At 40.0% G+C, this 20,760-nt stretch overlaps 1 protein-coding gene across 4 annotated transcripts in view; it reads right to left on the reverse strand.

The window, feature by feature from the left end:
* The window catches only part of LOC138750151 (puromycin-sensitive aminopeptidase-like), a 273,946-nt gene that overhangs the window by 141,523 nt on the left and 111,663 nt on the right, over positions 1-20,760 (reverse strand). For all 4 annotated transcript variants that reach the window (XM_069912291.1, XM_069912287.1, XM_069912288.1 and 1 more), the window contains one exon: positions 8,681-8,795. In XM_069912291.1, the coding sequence (XP_069768392.1) occupies positions 8,681-8,795 (115 nt within the window). The remainder of the gene's footprint in view (positions 1-8,680; positions 8,796-20,760) is intronic.

Below are 20,760 nucleotides of genomic sequence, written 5' to 3' on the forward strand. Positions count from 1 at the left end.
AAGATAAAGTTGCAGAAAAGAGAAAGAAAAAGGCACCTAAGAAGGAAAGAGTAAAAACAATGGGAAAAAAAGAAGAAAAGACACCAGAAAAGAAAGGAGAAGGCCTTACCTGCATGAAGGAACAGGGAGCCATGGAGGCGAAGAGTGCCCGATCTCCGAGGTTGATGTTGGCCCTGCAGAGTCGTGACCCCCGACCAGTGAACTACTAAACAAAAGTGCGCAACTGCGCATGTGCAAGGAGTAGCGCATGAGCAGTGTGCAATCTAAGGTAAAGGAAAACACCGATGTTGGCAACCAGGGCTCTCAGCTGGAAGATGAGGAAAGCGGCAGGAGAGGGAGTGAAGTATCAGGTGAGAAATAAAGTCAAGGGATGAACGACAAGGAGTAGCACCTGGAGGCCCGACAGATGATCAGCTCAGTAAGAGAGGAGCAACAGCAAGAGGCCAAGCAAGATAAGGCCGACAAAGTGAGACAAGCAACTCATCAGAAAAAAATCAGAAGATACACAGAATTAAAGAAGAAAAGAAGCAGACACAGAAGAAGAGGAAGAAGAAGACCAAGATCTTCACAGAGAAATAGAAGGTAAAACAGATGGACAGAATACAGATAAAGCTTTTGTTGAAGAACAAATGAGAGGATTAAAAGAATGGTTGTCTTTAGAATTTAGTGCAATTAAAAGAAAAATTAAAAGAACAGAAGATAAAATGCAAAGATTAGAACTAGTCATGACAGAAATACGGAAAAGAGTAGAAAATGTGGAAGAATGAGAAATGGCTGTAGAAATGGAAGTAAATGACTTAGGAAAATTGGAAGAAAGTGACAAAAATATTAAAGAGTTGTTAGCTCAGAAAATTGATAAGTTGGAGGATTATAATAAGTGAAACAACATAAAAATAATGGGCCTGAAGGAGGGTGAAGAAGGCACAGACATGAAGGAATTTATAAAAGAATGGATCCCAAAGGTCCTGGGAATGACAGAAATGCAGGAAGAAATGGACATAGAAAGGGCACACAGAGCATTAGCTCTGAAACCGTAGATACATTAAAAATCAAGATCCATTTTAGTAAAATATTTTGAGATATATGACGAGAGAAAATATACTGGAATGGGCAAGGAATAAAATTAGAGAAGATAATAAACCATTGGAATACATGGGTCAAAAAATATTTTTTTACCCAGACATAAGTTTTGAACTCTTAAGAGGAAGGAGTTTAATACAGCAAAATTGATCCTACTGAAAAAAGGTTGTAAATTCATGTTAAGACATCCAGCTGTGCTAAAAATATTTATCCCTAGGGAGCAAAACAGACTGTTCTCAGATCTGAAGGAAGCACAAGAATTTGCAGAACACTTGAGGACAGAAGGAGAGTTGAAGAGATGTAATAAGAATGAAGAATGGCGATAAAGTATATATAAAGATGTAAAAACAATGTACATGTAAAGAAATAAGGGAAAGAGAAGGGAAGGAAGGAAGTAACGGGAAAAAAAAGGGAGAACTTTGTTATATGTGTAAAAAAAAAGTGTCTTCCGAGGGGGAGAGAATAACCGTCACTGTGAAATCAGTTGACGCTTGCGAACAGGATCGCAATTCAAATGGAAAGGGGAGTTGTTCCCGACAAGGGATAAGGGGCAACTCAGATCATTCACCCCTATTATTAGCAATAGAACTGGATGACACCCCACCAAGAACATATAGATAGAGGTTAAACTCCATGTTCATTAAAAGGCAGGAACTTAGAGAGTTCATTGAATGCCAAATTAAAACATATTTTGAAATTAACACAGAATCAGTGAAAGATAAATTTATATTATGGGACACAATGAAAGCCTTCAGTAGAGGGCAGATAATAAGTTATGTAACTAAGATGAAAAAGGACTACAATCAGGAAATCGAGCAGATAGAAAGGGAGATAGTAAGTACAGAAAAGGAACTAGTGAAAACGGATGACATAACGAAAAGGAGAGAATTGGCAGACAAAAATAAAATACGAAACATTGCAAACATACAAGATGGAGAGGAACATAATGAAAATAAAGCAAAAGTATTAAGAACTGGGAGAAAAAACACACAAAATATTAGCCTAAAATTTAAAACAGAACAAGCTAAAAGAACTGTATTGGCATTAAGGAAAAAGGACTAACAAATTATATATAACCTAATAGAGATTAAGGAATTTTAAGAACAATAGAACCATTGGAAGAACTGATAAGAACAGAAAATAAAATAAAAGGGATAAAAATAAAGCAGAATGAGTATAAAATCAGTTTATTTGCAGATGACATCATAGTATACTTAACAGAACTAGAAATATCAATAAAAGAACTATATAAGAAATTGAAGAAATACGGAAAAATATCGGGGTACAAGATCAAAGCAAATAAAAGTGAAGCGATGTCAATGAGTAATGTGGATTATACAATATTTAAAAAAGAATCACCATTTAAATGGCAAACACAAGCAATCTGATACCTAGGTATTAGATTAGATAATAATTTAAGCCACATACAAATGAAATTATCAACCATTAATAAAGAAATTGCAGGAAGACTTAGAACATTGGAAAGAATTACCACTAATGTTTATAGGGAGGGTAAATTGCATTAAAATGAAAGTCTTCCCAAGGATACAATACTTATTTCAATCATTACCAATTTCCTTAACAGAGAAATTCTTTAATGAACTAAAGAGAATAATAAGGAAATTTTTATGGAAAGGGGAAGAAACCGAGGATAGTGTTAGTTAAATTAACAGAGGTTCAACCAAGGTGGTTTGCCATTACCAAACTTTAAAAATTATTACAGAGCAGCACAATTAAAGTATTTATCATATTTTTATCAGACAAGGGAAAAACCAGATTGGACTAAGACAGAGCTAGATAAAATAGGGGAGAAGGTACCGGAAAATATACTTTATAAGTGGGATGAAAAGCTGGTGCAATATAAATGCTCATCGTTTACTCAATAAACGAAAGAAGATTCATTTAGGAAGGAAAAAAACAAATTACCAACTACCAAATTTATTATTGACACAAAATCAGCTAATCCCTTTTACAATAGATAACCTTTCCTTTAGAGAATGGGAGAGAAAAGGAATTAAAAGAATAGAAAATTGTTTTTTTTCAGAAATAATTAATTAACATTTGAAAAAATGAAGTACAAATATGAAATATATGGTACAAATATGGTACAATGCTTGCATACCATCAACTGAAAACCTAATTAAAGGATAAATTGGGAAAAAGACTGAGTTACTAGAAGGAAGCAGCTTTGAATATGTGACTACAGAAAAATGACAATAAAAAGATTTATAACAAACATGTACATCAAGCTGCAAGAGAAGGAAAATGATGAAATAAGCTGATAAGAGTAGAAAATAAAATAAAAGGGATAAAAATAAAGGAGGAGTATAAAATCAGTTTATTTCCAGATTACATCATAGTATACTTAACAGAACCAGAAATATCAATAAAAGAACTACATAAGAAATTGAAGGAGTATGGAGAAATATAAGGGTACAAGATTAACGTAAATAAATGAAGTGATGCCAATGAGTAATGCGGATTATACAATATTTAAAAAAGAATCACCATTTAAATGGCAAACACAAGCAATCTAATACCTAGGTATTAGGTTAGATAATAATTTAAGCCACTTGTACAAATTAAATTATCAACCACTAATAAAGAAATTGCTGAAAGACTTAGAATATTGGAAAGAATTACCGCTATCGTTGATAGGGAGGATAAATTGAATTAAAATGAATGTCTTCACAAGGATACAATACTTATTTCAATCATTACCAATTCCCTTAATAGAGAAATTCTTTAATAAACTAAAGAGAATAATTAAATTTTTATGGAGGGGGGGGAAAACCGAGGATAGCGTTAGATAAATTAACAGAGAGGTACAACCAAGGTGTTTTGCAGTTACCAAACTTAAAAAATTATTATAAAGCAGCACAATTAAGATATGTATCAGATTTTTATCAAACAAGGGAAAAACCAGATTGGACTAAGATAGAGCTAGATAAAATAGTGGAGAAGGTACCGGAACATATACTTTATAAGTGGGATGAAAAGCTGGTACGATATAAAAGCATCATTTACTCAATATATGGAAGAAGATTCACTTAGAAAGGAAAAAAAAAACAAATTACCAACTACCAAAATTATTATTGATGTAAAATCAGCAAATCCCTTTTACAATAGAAAACCTTTCCTTTAGAGAATGGGAGAGAAAATAAATTAAAAGCATAGAAAAATGTTTTTTGGGGAATAATTTATTAATATTTGAACAATTTAAGTACAAACATGGAATTACTCATGGTACAATATTTGCATACCATCAATTGAAAGTCTACTTAAAGGATAAATTGGGAAACAGACTGAGATTACCAGAAGGAAGCAGCTTTGAATATGTGATTACAGACACAATGATAATTAAAAGATTTATAACAAACATGTACATCAAGCTGCAAGAGAAGGAAAAGGATGAAATAAGCTATAAACCCAAACAAAAGTGTTAAAAGGATTTAAACATAAAGATAAAAAATGAAACATAGGAAAAGTTATGCTCTGGAACTATGAAGAGTATAATAAACACAAGATTATGCATGATACAGTATAATTGGTTACACAGGTTACATATCACGCCCCAAAAGTTAAAAAAAATGGGATCCAACATTATCAGATAGATGTTTTCGCTGTAAGAAGGAAATGGGAACAACAGTACATGCAATTTGGGCATGTGAGAAAGTGAAAAAGTTTTGGGAAGATCTAAATCAGGTATTAAATAAAATCACAAAAGCAACATACCAAAAAATCTTTCTTCTAAGTAATATAAGAAGTAAAGAATTAGGCCTCAAACTGGATGATGTGCAATAAAGATTTATGATGATAGCCTTAGCTGTAGCAAAAAAATGTATAATGTGAACTTGGAAATCAGATGAGAGACTGAGAGTACAGCAATGGTACATAGAAATGAATAAATGTATTCCATTGGAAAAAATAACATATAATTTAAAAAGTAAAGTCACATTATTTGAACAAATTTAGGAACAAATTCATGGAACTTAACTGAGAGGGCTTACCTCGGACCTCCACCCCCTAAAATGACTTGATCCAGTGAGTAAAAGTAGATGACACATTTTTCTTGTTTATTTTTCATTGTGTGATGACATTGTTTAATGGTTTTATTGTATTGTATATGTTAAATGAGGGGCCGTACACAGCCTTTAGAGCCTCGTAGAAACCCCTGAAGTCGCCAATGTCCGCGCTGAGCTGGGTTCGTTTGGCGAGGCTAGTCCACCACTCATTTTGGATCACCCGGAGTTTGCGCTGAAGATGGCTGCATGCGCGACGGAAGGCTTGTTTCTTCTCTGGACAGGACGGCTTTGTAAGGTGAGCCTGGTGGGCAGCTCGCTTCTTTGCCAGCAGCTCCTGGATTTCCTGGCTGTTTTCGTCAAACCAGTCCTTGTTTTTCCTGGAGGAGAAGCCCAGTACCTCTTCAGTGGATTGCCAGCAGCTCCTGGATTTCCTGGCTGTTTTCGTCAAACCAGTCCTTGTTTTTCCTGGAGGAGAAGCCCAGTATCCTCTTCAGTGGATTGCAGTCCAAAGCCCGCTGCACAGCTCAGACGGCAAAGTCCTCCTCAGCGACAAGATCTCCATCCTCAACCGATGGTCAGAACACTTCCAATCTCTTTTCAGTGCCAACCGCTCAGTCCAAGATTCTGCCCTGCTCCAGCTCCCTCAACAGCCCCTAAGGCTAGAGCTGGATGAGGTTCCCACCCTGGATGAGACATATAAGGCAATCGAACAACTGAAAAGTGGCAAAGCAGCAGGTATGGATGGAATCCTCCCAGAAGTCTGGAAGGCTGGCGGCAAAACTCTGCATGCCAAACTGCATGAGTTTTTCAAGCTTTGTTGGGACCAAGGTAAACTGCCTCAGGATCTTCGTGATGCCACCATCATCACCCTGTACAAAAACAAAGGCGAGAAATCAGACTGCTCAAACTACAGGGGAATCACGTTGCTCTCCATTGCAGGCAAAATCTTCGCTAGGATTCTACTAAATAGAATAATACCTAGTGTCGCCGAGAATATTCTCCCAGAATCACAGTGCGGCTTTCGCGCAAACAGAGGAACTACTGACATGGTCTTTGCCCTCAGACAGCTCCAAGAAAAATGCAGAGAACAAAACAAAGGACTCTACATCACCTTTGTTGACCTCACCAAAGCCTTCGACACCGTGAGCAGGAAAGGGCTTTGGCAAATACTAGAGTGCATCGGATGTCCCCCAAAGTTCCTCAACATGATTATCCAACTGCACGAAAACCAACAAGGTCGGGTCAGATACAGCAATGAGCTCTCTGAACCCTTCTCCATTAACAATGGCGTGAAGCAAGGCTGTGTTCTGGCACCAACCCTCTTTTCAATCTTCTTCAGCATGATGCTGAACCAAGCCATGAAAGACCCCAACAATGAAGACGCTGTTTACATCCGGTACCGCACGGATGGCAGTCTCTTCAATCTGAGGCGCCTGCAAGCTCAAACCAAGACACAAGAGAAACTTGTCCGTGAACTACTCTTTGCAGATGATGCCGCTTTAGTTGCCCATTCAGAGCCAGCTCTTCAGCGCTTGACGTCCTGCTTTGCGGAAACTGCCAAAATGTTTGGCCTGGAAGTCAGCCTGAAGAAAACTGAGGTCCTCCATCAGCCAGCTCCCCACCATGACTACCAGCCCCCCCACATCTCCATCGGGCACACAAAACTCAAAATGGTCAACCAGTTTACCTATCTCGGCTGCACCATTTCATCAGATGCAAGGATCGACAATGAGATAGACAACAGACTCGCCAAGGCAAATAGCGCCTTTGGAAGACTACACAAAAGAGTCTGGAAAAACAACCAACTGAAAAACCTCACAAAGATAAGCGTATACAGAGCCGTTGTCATACCCACACTCCTGTTCGGCTCCGAATCATGGGACCTCTACCGGCACCACCTACGGCTCCAAGAACGCTTCCACCAGCGTTGTCTCCGCTCCATCCTCAACATCCATTGGAGCGCTTACATCCCTAACGTCGAAGTACTCGAGATGGCAGAGGTCGACAGCATCGAGTCCACGCTGCTGAAGATCCAGCTGCGCTGGATGGGTCACGTCTCCAGAATGGAGGACCATCGCCTTCCCAAGATCGTGTTATATGGCGAGCTCTCCACTGGCCACCGTGACAGAGGTGCACCAAAGAAAAGGTACAAGGACTGCCTAAAGAAATCTCTTGGTGCCTGCCACATTGACCACCGCCAGTGGGCTGATATCGCCTCAAACCGTGCATCTTGGCGCCTCACAGTTTGGCGGGCAGCAACCTCCTTTGAAGAAGACCGCAGAGCCTACCTCACTGACAAAAGGCAAAGGAGGAAAAACCCAACACTCAACCCCAACCCACCAATTTTCCCCTGCAACCACTGCAATCGTGTCTGCCTGTCCCGCATTGGACTTGTCAGCCACAAACGAGCCTGCAGCTGACGTGGACTTTTTACCCCCTCCATAAATCTTCGTCCGCGAAGCCAAGCCAAAGATAAAAATATGTTAAATGCTAAATGGGTTTGGAGGGGGGTGGGAAGGGGAGGGTAGGGGGAAAAAGGGAGAAAATGCCACTTTGTATATTTAATGAGAAACGTTTGTATATATATTTTGGTTGATATGGTTCACAGTGTGAAAAATTAATAATTTTTTTAAAAAGGTATGAGCAAAATGTAGGCTGTCGCTCCTCCCACCATTTTGTTTAGGTGGCTGCCTACATTTTGCTCATACCTTGATGTAGGGCTCAAGCCCAAAACATTCATTATGTGTCAATATTTTTGCTTTATAAAGTGCAATATTTGATTTGCTGAGTTTCTCCAGCATTGTGTTTTTACTTCAGTGTCTGCAGACTTTCATGTTTTAATCCTGTCCACATGCACATACTGGCAGAGATTTTGTTCTTTGGGTTAACAAGTAAGATCTACTGGTTCACATGTAAAAAGTATGCTGGTTAGAATGAAAACAAATGAGTTCGCTCTCAAGGATAAGCTCATCTCTACACAAATGATAAATGTATTCTTGTGAAGATTGATCAAAAGTCAAAAATGAAAAAAACACTAAAACAGTTTCTCTTGTATGATCCTGGCTGACAGTAACATGGCAACTTTGGAAATAATTGATCTCAGGAGCAGCTACAAATTGTAATATATACCCCAAGAAAATAAATCACAAATATCAACATCTACCTGAAGAAAATTCACAAGGACAATTGCTTATCTACTCTCGAACATATCTGGGTGGAGCAAATTATTTAAATTAAGCAGTTCCAACTCCAAATTTAGTTAAAATGTTACAGCCCCCCCCCAATCTCATTTTATATACAAATAGGAATGCAAATACTCCTGAATACAAAGTTAATAAACATTGTTAGAATCAAGCATCAAAATCTATTGAGAGCTGAAGAGGCTTATTTAATCCATCTTCTCCAACTCACATTATCTAAGATTGAATCACGACCGATTTTAAAAGCAATGAATCACTGGTACACTGAAATTTTAAGATGCAAGCAAGCCTTTGCTGAGAGAAAAATCTCTCGTTTTTAAGCAGAACAAGCTGAGTTTTCACAAATCCACTATTTTCCAAAGATTAGAATATTACCATAGTGACAAGGTTTCCAAACCACTGATGAGCAAGCTCATGGCCGACTACCAAAGCAACCCACTGTTTCGATGATGAGCAGGAATTTTTTGGATCAATCAAGAGGGCTGTTTCTCTGGAAAAAAGAACAGTGATACATTTCAGTAAAACAAGGTTGCATCTCAATAGAAAAATAATAATTTTATGTTTTGTTTGTGAGATTTGAGGGTCAAAGTAGACTGGTATTTCTTGTCCATGATAGGGTTTAATTAAAGTCTGCTGAACTATTTCAGAGAGCAGACTAAATCACATTCCTATGATCATAACAGCAATTACATGCTAAGAAATACAAAGAAAAATAATGGGAATTTGTCAGAAAGGTAGGACCTTAAATATTAAAACAAATTTTAAAGTAGATAAACTAGAAGAAAAATTGATGAGAAATGTTAATTTGTATGAGCAATTCACAAGTATGTTTTGGGTCAGTTTCTTAGCACAAGACTCTTGTGTCAAATGGAGTTAAACAAGAAAATCTGCAGATGATTGGTCTAGTGTAATACATGAAAGTGTAATAATCAACATTTTGGCCTGAGCCCTTCCTCAGAAAATTCAGTCCTGACATGCCTTTTACTTCCAATGGATGGTGCATGACCTTTCGGTTTCTCCAACACTTATGTATTGCAATCTTTGGAGCCAACTGGCTGTTGGTAGTGATGAACTTTGTATTCTCACTCTAACTTCAATATTGATCTAATACTGCATTGTACCATTGCGACTGAAAATCTTTCATACAGAGATTTGTTGACTAATGAATTTCAACACCAAAGTATACATTTTGGATTTTACATTCAAGTTAGCCAAATATAATAACCTTCCAATTTAACCTCACCAATAACAAAATATACAAATACAAACACAGATATAAGTTAGTCCATTAAAGACAAACAACTCACTCACTAATGCAAAGATCAGATAACAAAATTCTTGACAGCAGCCTGCTGCTCTACTGTGGACTGATAGGTCCATTATCAATTATTTATAAAACATTGGAGGTCAAGATTCACATCAAGATGGATTACTGGTTTGATATAGTGAAGATAAAACTAAATCTTCATTAAGGAGTCCCTTCAGAACAGACAAAACATTTGAAAATAAGGAAATCATAGAGCAGTAATTACGAGCAGCAGGAGGAGACTTTGTCCCTGCTCCTCCACTCAATATAATTATAATTGATCTACCCTAAGCCTCAACTCCTCTCGTGTGCTATAGTCCACAATTCCTTGATTTTTGAAATAGTATTGTGACAGAGTATTTGGAGGTGGTTTGGGAGGAATTGTTAGAGCAGCTTGCACACACTCATTTTAAAACACAGAATATTTGCAGGACTTTTGCAGAATGCTTTTTGCAGGAGGCAACAAAGTATAGACATTAGCTTGCCTGGGAGAGCATGTGATCTTTGCAGGCAGAGAAGAAGAGTTTTACTCTCAGAGAGGGAAGGTGTGAAACAGAGAGCAGAGAGACAAGAATTCGTTCCAGAAGGACAAGCTGGCAAACTTTAGAAGGCTGCCTGGTCAAAGGAGAAGACTGGCAGTGTGAAAGGTGACCTGAAGGAAAGAGGATCATCTGAAGAACCCTGAAGGGGGCAAGTTTCATCAGCAAGACTGAGAAGGAATCAGTTGTGGATGTCCTGGAAAACCAGCAAGAACCCTCCTGAGTGGTAACCATTTGCCTGCTAAGCACCAAAGACTAGTGAACTTCTGAGCACAGTATAAAAATTGCCTGCAACCCATGAGATTGGACTGTGATCCAAAGAACTTTTCTAATCTTAAATATACATTACACACACCTGCATTTAGTATTAGAGGGGGGAATTAAGTAGTTAGGTAGGTTAAGTAATAAGTCAAAGTTTAATTCTGTTTTCTTGTTCAAATATAATTAAAAAGAACTTTTGTTTAAGTGGCCCTGTGTTGTGGTGAATATCTATTGCTGCTGGTTTTTGGGGTCCTCTGGACTCCGTAACAATATTCTCATTTTTAAATACATCCAATGTCTCGACTCTCCTCCAGGGTAGAGAATTTAAGAGATTCATCATCCTATGCAAGAATGGATTTCTACATACCTTTGTTCAGGCCCTCCCATGAATAGAAACATCTCACTAGTCTGTCATAATCCCTTCAAATTTTATACACTTCAATACCATCATCTATAATTCATCTAAACTCTGAAGAATACAGATCTAACATTTTACCCCTTTCTAAAAGGTCAGCCCTGTTATTCCAAGAATTAGCTTTGTGAATCATTTTCTGGACTGTGTGCAAATCTGATATATCCTTTCCTAATTATGGAATCAAAGCTATATACAAATTTCCAGGTGCAGCTTCATAACCACCCTGTACAATTGTAACAATTCTTTTATATTTCTAAACTATAACTGCCTTGACAAAAAGGCCAATATGTCATTATGTCACTTTGAATATCACTTGCATATGGTGTGCTTGAAAAAGGAAAAGGCAATCCTTCACTGCAGATTGACATGAGCACCACATTTTAATTTTTTTTTACTTCATGCACTTAGTCATATCAATAAAAACATCCACAAATGATTATCAATATATACATAGTGACATTTCCTCTTTTCCCCCTTTTATCCCTCTCCCCCTCCCCACCCTCCTTCAAAAACCAATAAATGATAAAACACATAGAACAAAGAAATAAAAAAAAAACAAAAAAGCTGTATCATCTGCTTTCACATATTTAAATCTATTGTGCTCATAATTATGTTCTTTTAAGAGATAGAGGTTTGAGATCGGCATTCTCCGATGTATTTTATGTATGGTTATCAAATTTGTTCAAATAATGTACTCTTGTCTTTCAGATTGTATGTATTTTTTTCTAATGGCATACACTTGTTCATTTCTGTATACCACTGTTGTATTTAAAGGCTGTTTTCATTTTTCATAATACATTTTTTTGCTATTGCTAGTGCTATCATAATAAATCTTATTTGGGTTCTGTCTAATTTTAGTCATAATTTTTTTGACTCTTATTACTTAACAGAATTTTTTTTGGAATTTTTAGTATATTATTTTTTGTAATTTTGTTTAATATTAGGTTTAGATCTTCCCAGAAAGCTTTAACTTTTGAGCATGTCCTAATTGCATATAATGTTCCAGTCTCTTCTTTACAATGAAAACATCTATCCAATAATGTTGGGTATCACTGTTTTAATTTCTGAGGAGTAATATATAATCTATGCAGCCAATTATGTTGTATCATAATCTAGTATTTATCGTGTTCCTCATTGTTCCTATATATAACTCCTCCCATGTTTCGTTCTTTATCTCTGTATTTAAATCTTTTTCCCAACTTTGTATCGGTTTATACTTTGTTTCATCATTTTCCTTATATTGCAATATGATGTACATGTTGGTAAAATTTTTTTTAATTTTCACTGTGTATATAGTCACTTTTAGGTGCCTACAAAGCCTGACTGTAAAGCTGGACAGAATACTCTCGGGGTGGCCATCTGAAACCAGAAAAGCTGGCCAGGAGGGTTTCTCCAAGAGGTATAACTATCCTGTTTGGAATATCAATTGTGACAGCTGAAAGCGGCCGGGCTGCCTGGGTACGGGCTGATGACGTCAGCCATTCATTCCTGAGACAAGGAAGCCAAAATAAAGTAGACTTCTTCAAATTTTATTTTGCACCCTCTCCCGCTGCCGGTCTCCACCCCCAACCTCGCCTGCCCTACTCCCGTTGCCACTGCTGTTCTTCACGTCCACCCTCGCTCGCCTGACTCCCACTGCCAGTCTTCTCCCCATCCTTGCCCGCCCAACTCCCGTGATCAGTGATCATTAATTTTTTTACCAAAATGTACATCATATTGCAATATAAGGAAAAGAATGAAACAAAGTATAAACCGAAACAAAGTTGGGGAAAAGATTTAAATACAGAGATAAAGAACAAAACATGGGAAGAGTTATATATAGGAACAATGAGGAACATGATAAATACTAGATTATGTATGATACAATATAATTGGCTGCATAGATTATATATTACTCAAGAAATTAAAAGAGTGGTATCCAACATCATTGGATAGATGCAGGTGAGGATGGTGGGGGAACCGACAGTGGGAGTCGAGCAAGCGAGGGAAACCGGCAACAGCGAGGGTGGAGACCAGCAGCAGGAGTCGGGCGGGCGAGGATGGCAGGGGAGACTGGCAGCAGAAGTCGTGCCTGAGCTATTTGTCAGACATGACGATGCGCTGCTATGACGTGAGGCAGCATGGGTGGGACTAGTCTGGAGTAGCCAGCTTTCGCTGCTAGATGGCTAGCTGTCAGCTAGCACGTTTAGGTGCCAGAAAGCCATCCATTCCGTGGCCACCTAAACTTGCTAGCTGAACTCCTCTAGCCACACCTGCAGGCGTCTAATCTTCTATCTGAACACTTGAAAGCGGCTTGTGATTAAATATTCATAGCTGCTACTTTCTGGTAGTCTCAAGCTATTTCCCAATTTATCTTTTAAATGTTTCCAATTGATAATATGTAAACATTGTACCTTGTGTTTTCCATATTTATTTTTTAATTGATAAAATGTTAATAAAGTATTTCCCAAAAAGCAATCTTCTATTTTCTTGATTCCTTTTCTATCTCATTCCTTGAAAAATAAATGATCTATTGTAAAGGGGATTAATGAGCTTTAATAACATTTTTGGTATAGGTACACAATTCTTTATCCAGACATCTAAAATCTGGAAAGTTCCAAAATCCGGTAAGTGGGGAGAGAAAGGCAGCGTGAGTTGGGCAGGTGAGAATACGGCAGTGTGAGTCAGGCATGTGAGGAGGAGACACCAGCAGCACAGAGTTGGGTGGCCGAGTGACCAGCAGTACGAGTCGGGCAGGTGGGAGACTGGGAGTGCGAGTTGGGCGGGTGGGCAAGAGATTGGCAGCGTAATTCGGGTGGGCGATTGATGGTAGCACGACTCGGGCGTGTGAGGGGGGGGGACCAGCATCACAACTAGAGTGGGTGAGGGGGGAGACTGGCAGTGTGATTCAGGAGGCGGTGAATGAAGGTAGCAAGATTCGGGTGGACGAGAGGGGAGATCAGCAGTGCGACACGGGTGGGTGAGGGAGGAGACTGTCAGCACAACTCAAAAGGGGTGGGGGTGGATACAGTAGCACAATTAGGGTGGGCTTAAATCTGGCTTTCCGAATCCAGAAAAATCTGAAATTCAGAACACACTGTCCCCCAAAGGTTCTGAATAAAGGATTGTGCACTTGTATTTGATAATTCATCTTTTTTTCTTCCAGGTCTATTCTTTTCCATAATTAAGTATGTGATGTAGTACTGAATTGTTGTATTGCACAAATTTTTCATCCCATTTATAAAGTATATGTCTGGGATATTTTCTCTGAATTTGTCTAATTCTATCTTAGTCCAGTTCGGTTTTTCTCCTTTCCGATAAAAATCTGATAAGTACCTTAACTGCACTGCCTGCAGTAATTTTTAAAGTTTGGTAGGTGTAATCCCCCCCCCCCCTCTTGTTTGTAACTTCTAGCGCTATTCTTGATTTCTTTCCTTTTCTTAAAAATTTTCTTACTATTTTCTTCAGTTTTGAAAAATATTTTTCTGTCAGGGGAATTGGTAACATTTGGAAGAAACTGCACTAGTGGGAACACATTCATCTTAATACAGTTTACTCTTCCTATTAAAGTTAACGGTAGTTCTTTCCAATTCTCTAAATCTTCCTGTATTTTTTAAATTAATGGTGTGTGGCGGAGCACATTATCAAGGCTAACCAGTCCCACTTGTATTGACACATGGCGGGGCAGCCATGGGGAAATGGTGTTGTCAGAGGTTTCTCTCTGACTCCAGCATCTCTTCCAGTGCGCACCCTGGGCAGTGATTATGATGTCACAATGTACCAGGTGACTGAGCTCATGCTGAATATGAATAAAAACAGTAGTTAACAACCCTCAACATGGTGGCTGTGTTTCTCCCACTGCTCACACTATCACAGTGGTGACCCTGACGAGCCCAGATGTTTTTTCTGGACTCAAAACACCATGGATTCAGCAGAGGTTAGTGCTGTCTCTATCAAGGTACCCCCCTTTTGGACCCACCGACTGAGAATGTGGTTTCAGCAGGCAGAAGCACAATATGCAACATCTCCTCAGAAAAGATGCTACGATGTTCTATCATGTTGTCAGCGCTCTGGACCAAGATATGGCAGCGACAGTGGATGACATCATCCACCACACTCCAGCTACGGACAAATACATTGCCCTCAAAGACCTGCTGCTTGGAATTTGCAGGCTAACTCCCAGCAATGGGCTTCCAGCCTCATTCACCTAGATGGGCTTGGGGAGCGAAGTCCTTTGGCACTGATGGATGAAATGTTGGCCCTGGCGGAAGACCACAAGCCTTGTTTTCTCTTCCGCCAGATATTCCTGGAACAGATGCCGGAGGACATCTAGCTACTCCACACAGATGAAAATTTCTGAAACCCAAGGAGAGCAGCACCCCGTGTGGATGCCCTCTGTCGCACTAAGAGGGAGAACGAAATAGCCCTCAACAGTGTGGCACGACCAGGAGTCAGCTGACCACAAGCCGCTCCCAAGAACAAGCCAGAGAAGGGCTAGTCAACCTGGTGTTTCTACCACCAGCGCTGGAGAGCGCAAGCCCGTAAGTGCTGCCAGCCCTGCGGGTCTCAGGGAAACGACCTGGGCAGCTGCCGTTGATGGCTGCGACGGCTGGCCACACAAACAGCCGCCTCATGTGATGGTCAAATCCAATGGCCCGCTGATTCCTGGTGGACACAGGGGCTGAGCTCAGCGTCCTTCCCCCCACAGCATTAGAGACTCTCACCTGTGGACAGCCAACGACTCCACCAACAGGACCAACGGCACCCATAGGGCACATCTAGATCAAGAAGAAGTTCCACTGGAGGTTTGTCCTAGCCTGCATGGGCATCACACTGTTAGGGGTCAACTTCTTCAGAGCTTATAGCCTTCTGTTTGACATGAAGGGCAAAAGGCTGGAAACACCTGAATTTTACATGCCACCCGACTGGATACAGCAGAAGCTCGCAGGCCCAATATCGCCACTGTGGCCACCACCAGAGACAAATTCGATGAGATCCTCTGCGAATTCCCCGCCATCTTAGAGCCACAATTCAACGCCGCCCTGGCCCAGCTTGGGGTCTTCCACCACCTCGCCACACTGAGCCCTCCGCTGCATGCTAGTTCCAGGCCCCAGGAACTAGGAATTGTCCGGCGCTCGGTCAGCACCTGGGCATCGCCGCTCCAAATGGTTCTGAAATCATCTCGGGGCTGGACACCATGTGGGGACTACCGTCAGAATAACGCAACCACCCCTGACAGGTACCCGGTGTCCCACATACAGGACTTCTCCACCAACCTCCACGGTGCATGGGTTTTCTCCAAAGCGGACCTCGTGCAGTGATATCATCAGATCCCGGTGCATGCAGACGATGTGGGAAAGATGGCCATTATCACCCCTTTTGGCCTCCTCGAGATTCTGTGTTTGCCCTTCGGTCTAAAGAACCCAGCCCAAATGTTCCAGGACTTCTTGGACGCAGTTAGAAAAGACCTGGACTCTGTGTTCATTTATCTGGATGATATTCTCATTGCCAGTCTCAACTGCAACCAACACAAAGCCCACATCCACACACTCTTTCCTCGGCTGGTGGACTTCAGCCTCACAGTCAACATGGGGCACACCATTTCGGCGCCTGAGGTCACACCAGCGCTGGAGAAAGTAGTGGCTGTTCAACAATTCCCCATACCCTCCAACCTGAAAGGCCTCCGAGAGTTCACAGGGATGGTGACCATCATTTCATCGCTGGAGCCGTACGCACCATGTGTCCATTGTTTGCGCTCCTGCCCACCAAAGAAAAGACTATATTGTGGTCAGAGGAGGCAGACAGGTCTTTTATCATGACAAAGGAGGCGCTAGCCAGCACCACACTGCTGGTGCACCCGTGGCCAGAGGTACACATGATGCTCTCCATGGACGCCTCAGGTACAGCAGTGGCGGGTTCTGGAACAGTGGTTTCATGGACAATGGCGCCCGCTTGCCTTTTTCAGCAAGCAGCTGCACCTGCCACAGCTCAAATAGAGCGCCTTCAACCGGGAGCTCCTGGCACTGTATTTGGCATCCGCCATTTCTACTACTTCCTCAAGGGCATGCCGTTGACAGCCTTCATTGATCACAAGCCCCTCACTCAAGCACAGGTGATAGCCAAGGGTCCGTGGTCCACCAGACAGCAGCGCCATCTCTCGTGCATGTCTGAGTTCACGACTCATATCCGACACAGGGCTGGCAAGGACAATGTAGTGGCAGATGCACTCTCTCATCCAGCCATCAGCACTCTTGTGCCCGACCTGGATTACAAGCAACTGGCTCATGCACAAAGGAATGTTGCAGAGTTACAGACCATGCAAACCGCCATCTCGAGCCTCAAACTCAAGGATGTCCGGGTTCCCAGCAGCCCAGACATACTGCTCTGGAACGTTGCAACAGGCATGCCATGTCTGGTGGGCAAGCCGCACTGGGGGGGGCGAAGGTCTTCAGTCTGCTCTATGACCTTGCTCACTCAGCGGTAAAGACAACCATGTGAATGGTTGTGTAGGAGTTAGTGTGGTATGGCTTGAAGAAGGTGGTGGCAGATCTGGCCAGGAAATGTACCAGGTGCCAGATCTCCAAGTCCAGTGACACATGCAAGCCCCCAACCAGAACTTCGATTTGGCAGTTCATAGATTCCAATACATCTACATTGATGTCATTAGGCCCCTGCCAGTGTGGACGGCCCAAGGATGACCAGCAGGCTTCAGCAGTGGAGATGGTCTATGGGCGCACTGCTTTCCCTGCCGGGTGAGTTTTTTGTCCCAGACTCTGACACCATGGCCACCGACAAAAACCTGCTGGCGGACCTACGCAGGCAACTGGCTTCCCTAGCTCCCCAACCCTCGGCACACCACAACACCTAGCCGTTTCATCTCCTCAAAGAGTTCGACTCGGCCCAAATTTGTTTTCATGCGGAGGGGACCACAAAGTGCACCACCACAGCGATTGTACAAGGGGCCATACAAAGTCTTGCACAAGTCCGGCGGAACTTACATCCTAGACGTTGGGGGGGAGATAGGAACGTTTTATGGTGGACGACCTGAAGACGGCCCATCTGGACATCACTGCCAGTGCAGACAGCTGCACCTAAGCGCCGGGGCCAGCTGCCAAAGAGGGGAGGGAGCACATCTTTATGGCGAATCAGCTCTGCTTGTGTTGCCATGTGGCAGGGCAGCCATGGGGAAATGACGTTGTCAGAGGTCTCTCTGACTCCAGCATCCCTTCCAGTGTGCACCCTGAGCAGCGATTATGATGTCACAATGCACCAGGTGACTGAGCTCATGCTGCCCTTAAAGGGGCATGCTGAATTTGAATAAAAACAGGCATTATCAACCCTCAACATGGTGGCTGTGTTTGCTCACACTGCCACAGGTTCAATTTAATTTGTATAAATTATCTGTTTTGATATCAAGATAATGTATTGCCTGTGATTGCCATTTAAAAGTGATTTCTTTTTAAAATTATGAATGAACAACTTTGTTCATTGGCACCACTTCGCTTTTATTGGTGTTAACTTTGTACCCTGATATCTCTCTATACTCTTCCAGTTTGAAATGTATTTTTTTTAATTGACTTATCTGATTCAGTTAAATATACTATGATGTCGTCTGCAAATAAGCTGATTTTATATTTTTCTTTTATTTTTATTCATTTTATTATAGTTTCCTTCCTTATCAATTCCACCAGTCGTTCAATAACTAAAGGGGATAATGGGCATCCATGTCTCGCTGACCTGCTTAATTTAAAGTAATCTGATACATATCCATTTATTACTACCTTTGCTAATGGACCATTATATAGTGCTCTAATCCAATTAATACATTTTTCAGGTAGTTTAAATTTCTGTAACTCTTTAAAAAATAATTCCTTTCTACCCTGTCGAAGGCTTTCTCTGCATCTAATGTAACAGCTACCATGGCATTTTATTTATTTGTGCTGTATGAATTAAATTGATAAGTTTACAAACATTATCAGCTGCCCCCTTTTTTTCACAAATCCATTTTGGTCTTGCTTTACTAGTTTTGGTAAACGGTCATTCTGTCTTTTTGCTAATAATTTTGCTATTAATTTATAATCTGTATTCAATAATGATATTGGTCGGTATGGTGTTGGCAGTTGCGGGTCTGTTCCCTCTTTTTCAAATTATTTCGATTATTGCTGTTTTACATGATTCTGGTAAGTTGTGGATCATTTTACTTGGTTTATTACTTCTAGGAGGGGAGGGATTAATAGATACCTAAAAATTTTATAAAACACTATAGGGAATCCATCTTCACCTGGTGTTTTATTGTTAATATATCCTGTATTTCTTCAGTCTTAAAATGTCCTGTCAATTTATTTTGTTCTTCTATTTATAGATGTGGCAGTTCAATATTACTTAACAATTTGCCAATTTTGTTATTTTTTCCTATATTTTCAGTTTGGCATAATTGTTTATAGAATCTTTTAAAATTTTCACTAAACTCATCTTTTCTTTTCGCTAGAATGTTTTTAAGTTGCCAGGCCAATATTTTGTTTGTTTTCTCTCCCAGTTCATAATATTTTTGATTTGTTTTCATTATATTTTTCTCTACTTTATATGTTTGAAGTGTTTTATATTTTAATTTTTTTCTCTGCCAGTTCTCTCTTTTTCTCTGTATCTTCTCTTTCCACTAATTCCTTTTCTAAAATTGTTATCTCTTTTTACAATTGTTCTACTTCCTGATTATATTCCTTTTTAAATTTGAGTCATAAAGTTAATTATTTGTCCTCTAATAAAGGCCTTCATTGCACTCCATAAAATTAATTTATCTTTTACTGATTCCATATTTATCTCGAAGTACATTTTAATTTGCTGTTCAATATATTCTTTAAAGTCTTGACTTTTTAACAGTGTAGGATTTCATCTCCATCTATATTTCTTTGGTGGGGCATCCTCTAATTCGATTGTTAATAACAAGGGAGAGTGATTAGATAATAATCTTGCTTTATATTCCATTTTTTAAACTCTGTTTTTAATCTGTGCCACTAACAAAGACATTTCTATTCTTGAATAGGTCTTATATCTATTCGAGTAGGGGGGGGGGGGCACATCTTTATGGCGAATCAGCTCTTTTGGGTGTTCCTCTATACATCGATTAATTTTATATCCTGCATGGATTTTAGTGTAAATTTAGTTACTTTATTCTTATTGTTAATCTATCATTTTGTCCAGGTTTTCTATTAAAATTTTTTTTTATTTTTCACACTATGAACCATACTGACCAAAATACATACAGACATTTCCCTCTTGAATATATACAGTGCCATTTCTCCCTTTCCCCCCCTCCCTTCCCTCCCTCCCTCACCTCCCCCTCCCCATTCACTCAACATTCAATTTATATGATACATTAAACCTGTTAAACAATGTTGTCACACAATAAAAAAACAAGAAATTTGTGTCTTCTACTTTTATATACTCGGTCAGTTCATTTCGCCGACTTCTCCTGCTGTTATTTTAGGTGGTGGAGATCCGCGGTAGGATTTCTCTATTGTGTTCCATGTATGGTTCCCAAATTTGTTTGAATACTATTTTATTACTATTTCTTAAATTATATGTTATTTTTTCATTGCTATGTACCATTGCTGTATTCTCAGGTTATCTTCTAATTTCCAGGTTGACATAATGCATTTTTTTGCTACAGCTAAGGCTATCATAATAAATCTTTTTTGTGCTCCATCCAAATCGAGTCCAAGTTCTTTATTTCTTATATTACCTAGAAGAAAGATCTCTGGATTTTTTGGTATGTTGCTTTTTGTGATTTTATTTAATACCTGGTTTAGATCTTCCCAAAACTTTTTCACTTTCTCACATGCCCAAATTGCATGTATTGTTGTTCCCGTTTCCTTCTTACAGTGAAAACATCTATCTGATACTGTTGGGTCCCATTTATTTAACTTTTGGGGAGCGATGTATAGCCTGTGTAACCAAT

Source organism: Narcine bancroftii, assembly GCF_036971445.1.
Source record: "Narcine bancroftii isolate sNarBan1 chromosome 12 unlocalized genomic scaffold, sNarBan1.hap1 SUPER_12_unloc_2, whole genome shotgun sequence".
NCBI classification, from domain to species: Eukaryota; Metazoa; Chordata; class Chondrichthyes; order Torpediniformes; family Narcinidae; genus Narcine; species Narcine bancroftii.